At 45.5% G+C, this 4,020-nt stretch overlaps 1 protein-coding gene across 2 annotated transcripts in view; it reads left to right on the top strand.

The window, feature by feature from the left end:
• The window catches only part of fam135b (family with sequence similarity 135 member B), a 48,651-nt gene extending 45,848 nt beyond the window's left edge, over nt 1-2,803 (top strand). For both annotated transcript variants that reach the window (XM_024257898.2, XM_024257897.2), the window contains exon 20: nt 800-2,803. In XM_024257898.2, the coding sequence (XP_024113666.1) occupies nt 800-1,005 (206 nt within the window). In that variant the 3' untranslated portion in view covers nt 1,006-2,803. The remainder of the gene's footprint in view (nt 1-799) is intronic.
• Nucleotides 2,804-4,020: the final 1,217 nt, after the last annotated feature.

Here is a 4,020-nt window from a genome sequence, read left to right as displayed (position 1 = left end):
CACAATTGCTAAAGAGCTGTGATGCTCTTGGACCTCTCGATGCGCCCTCTGTGCAGCGCTCAGGACAGACACTTCATAACAAGAAACGCATCTATTTCGTGTTTCCATTACAGTTTTTCGAAAAATGTCTATTTCGATACTCCGCAAGTTTTTGCACTTAGAGGAGGTGGTATTACCTCCTCTAAGTGCAAAAACGTTTTTTAGAAGAATGCCAGTTTTTCCAAAAGTATGGTGTTTCCATTAGGATCATTTATTATCGAAATTCCAATTTGAGAAATTTCAGAGTTAATGGAAACGCGACTTTAGGTTCATTGTTACTCTAAATTGTCCCTAGGTGTGTATAGGTGTGATTGAGGCCCTGTGACAGACTGGAGACCTGTCCACGTGTATCCTGCCTTCACTCATCAGTAGCCAGGTTAGACTCTGGCACCCCCGTGACCCCAAAAGGGACAAGCGGCTAAGAAGATGGATGAATGGACGGATGAACCACAGTTTCTAAATCCTCTGAAGAGGATCTGAAAGGTCTGAACTGATGCAGCTTCAGTAGCGTAGTGTCCCTGAGATCTACAGACACCAAGTTTGACTCCAGTGATCATCACGTTTCATCTACTGGTCTCTATCAAATCTCTGGTTTCTGCATTTTGCTCTTTTTCTGAATCAGGAGTGGATCGTGATGACGTAATGCTGAGTCTTCATCCGTGTTTTTAGGCTGAACAGCACAAACCTGTGGATCATTTGAACAGATGTTCCAGTGTCTTGGAACCGCTCATATGTTTACAACCCCGTCTTCTGCTTGCAGGGCCCGTCTACACTGAGATGATCAACAACCTCCTGCAGCCGCTCGTGGAGGCCAAGGACTGCCGGCTGATCCGGCAGAACGTGTTCCACGCCCTCCCCAACACGGCCAACACGCTGATCGGACGCGCCGCTCACATCGCCGTCCTGGACTCTGAACTCTTCCTGGAGAAGTTCTTCTTGGTGGCAGGACTCAGCTACTTCAAGTAACTCCATGGGCGCCGCAGAGGATCCAGTCGTGGAGGAAAAAGTCGGATAGCGGTGGTTAAACTGTGAACTCAGGTCTGAGTTTGACTTGTAGCCAAACCAAGAGACTGATGGGAAAACTGGCGCTGTTTGTCTGCTCTGTGAGTCATAGAGAGTCGTGGTTCAAAGCATTTCTGTCTCTGCCTAGCCGGTTTGAAGCTCCCTGAACTAACAAAAAGAAACAAACTTCACCTTCAAATAAGAATGAAAATATGGTCAAATTGTGTATTCTTCTGTCCTCTGAGTATCAGCAGCCACAGTGTGTCAGAGGAGCCAGCAGATGAGTCCTGTTCATCTTTAAAGTCTGTAATACATGCAAGCAGAAGTGCAGTATTTGGGGTCTTCCTCGAGGACTGTATCTGCCCTGTCCATGGAAATGAAACATTAAAACATGACAGGCCACATTTGGAGGCCTGTTCATCAAATACAGAAATCAATGCAATTAACTAGATTCAGTTTGTTAGATGAACATAACTCTATGGGAACTAATTTCTCCAACTTTTTTCCTTTCACCTGTCAAAGTGCAAACAGCAGAGCGAGCTCTGAAACCTCCAGTCTGTTCCTCTCTGCTGTGGAAGGGCTTCTGTTGGGCCAACCAGCAGCCTGAGTCCTGCCCGTCCCAAACCACAGGAAGTGATCCCCTTCACAGGTCTCCATGAGTTATGTGGATGGCATATTTTCCACCTCATGACATCTATTTTTCCTAATTCTTAAGAACCTCTTTGCGGTCAAGTTCTCATCCGGTTCTCCCATGAAACCTGGACAAAACCACTGATTTCCTGGTTCCTGCTGAGACTCGGCTGTTGGCGCCTCATTTCACCAAAGGGGGAATGATTCTGTTGCCATGCTCGTCTGTCTTTTCATTGTTTTTTTTGGCAGGGTTATTTGAACCTTTTCTCCTGTTTGTTGACACTGTGCACTTTATGGACCTCTATGACTTTTCTGAAGTCCAGACCTAAAAAAACATGCGTGGAATCTTTTGGCCTCAACCCCTCTTTAGAAAACGAAGCCCAGCTGACCCGTCTGGAGCGTTCCAGCGTTGTCTGCTGAGGACAGATGACACGCTGAAGAGCTGCAGCTCGCCGTGACAGCGCTCTAACACAGACTGTCACAGGGATTGACTTTAATCAAACGAGCTCCTGGTCCTGAAAGAGCCCCCAACCCCCCTCATGTGGATGCAGCACCCCTCCAGCCTTTGTGCCCTCAGAGCCGTCTGTTTGCCCATCGGGAATCGATACAGGGGAAAGCGTTTCAGGGCTCGTTCAGATCTGGGCGTCAAGGGCAGAGAGTTTCCATGCCCGAGAAACTTTGCTCATGCAAACCCGAAACTCTTGGACTTCTGGAGCCTGCAGAGGCCTGAGGGTCCATTTATGCAGCTCTCATCTGCGAGAGTGAATCTGACCCAACAGATCCTTAAGTGCTGTCAGCTCTGGGAGGAGCTGACCTGAACCTGCGGGTGTGCGATGCCCTTTAGCAGAGGGAGCGTGACTGAGGTGTTGTTATTGCTGCTGGATCACCTTTCATTGTTGGAGCTGAATGTCAGCCATGTTTGAATTCACTGTGAGTAACATGTTTTCATTCCTTTTTTCTGCTGCAGACCGTAAATCTAACTCACCCGTGCCAACTCTGTCACATTAAATGTTGTGGATCAGACTCTGTTCATTCTGTGGTAGCTTCAATGTACAAATATAAATAAAGGTATATATATTGCATAGTATTACTGCAAAATATATGATACTAGAATAAAAAAATGTTCCTTTTGCTTTTGTGGTTGTTTGTGTCTCTTATTCACTAGTCCTGTTATCTGAGGTTTTGATCCTACTTTAAGTTTCTCCTGTTAAATTGTTCAGAGAACTTCTGTCAACAGTAATCATGTCCAGTCCTTATTAAATGATTATCACACTTAAATGATTCTGATTAGTTCCATCATCTTCTGCTTCTTCCACGACCTCTGGGATGAGTCCTCTTTCTGTTCTTTGACTCTTTTTGGTCATTTATACCTGCAGAGGTTAACTGTACATAGCAGCCTCCATGTGTGGATAACAGATCTCACCAGCAGCTTATAAATCTGCTCTGAATGTCAATCCAGCCGCTCCTTTTTATCTAGCTAATGATTTCAAAAGATCCTTTTTCTATTTAGCTTTTTCACTTCTCCATCTTTCTGCTGCACCATCAGAAGAAATTTGATCCTGTGAAGAACTTGCAGCTTCCTCCAGAAAACAGAACTGTCTGTGGAACAAAAAAGGGAGTGAGAGGAGATCCACAGCCAGTCACTCCTGTGGAAGCTGACAGATTTCCACAACTACCCAGAAACACGAGACAGAAGGCAGGATGGGTCTGTGGACGCGTCCACTTGATGGTTTATTTTGAGCTCACCGTCTGTACCTGCAAACGTCAGCTCAGGTCCAGAACTGCTGTCTGCAGGATCATTTGTGTTGCTTAGTTTTCAGAATGTGCTTCAGTTCCAATTCACTTACAAAAAACTTTATTCATCCACAAAAACAGCAAAGAAGCTACTGAATCCAGGCCACTTTGTCAAGTAACCCACTCACTGTGATGTAAAAGCTTTTCAACTTCATAACTAAAGGGAATTATCTTCTTTTCCTTTGGGTTTTCCCTTCAGGGGTCGCCACAGCAAAATCAGTTTCCTCCATCTAAGCCTGTCTTCAGCATCCTCCACTCTAACACCAGCCACCTTCATGTCTTCATTCACTGCATCCATAAACCTCCTCTTTGGTCTTCCTCTAGACCTCTTTCCTGGCAGCTCTAGACTCAGCATCCTTCTACCAATATATTCACTGTCTCTCCTCTGAACATGTCCAAACCATCTCAGTCTGGCCTCTCTGACTTTATCTCCAAAACCTCTAACATGTGCTGTCCCTCTGATGTATTCATTCCTGATCCTATCCATCCTGGTCACTCCCAAAGAGAACCTCAGCATCTTCATCTCTGATAGTAGTACTAGTCTCATTTCCACTG

The sequence above is a fragment of the Oryzias melastigma genome, linkage group LG11, assembly GCF_002922805.2.
Source record: "Oryzias melastigma strain HK-1 linkage group LG11, ASM292280v2, whole genome shotgun sequence".
In the NCBI taxonomy this organism is placed as follows: domain Eukaryota; kingdom Metazoa; phylum Chordata; class Actinopteri; order Beloniformes; family Adrianichthyidae; genus Oryzias; species Oryzias melastigma.
Note: the sequence above shows the minus strand (reverse complement) of the source record. Positions and strands in the feature narration are given on the sequence as shown.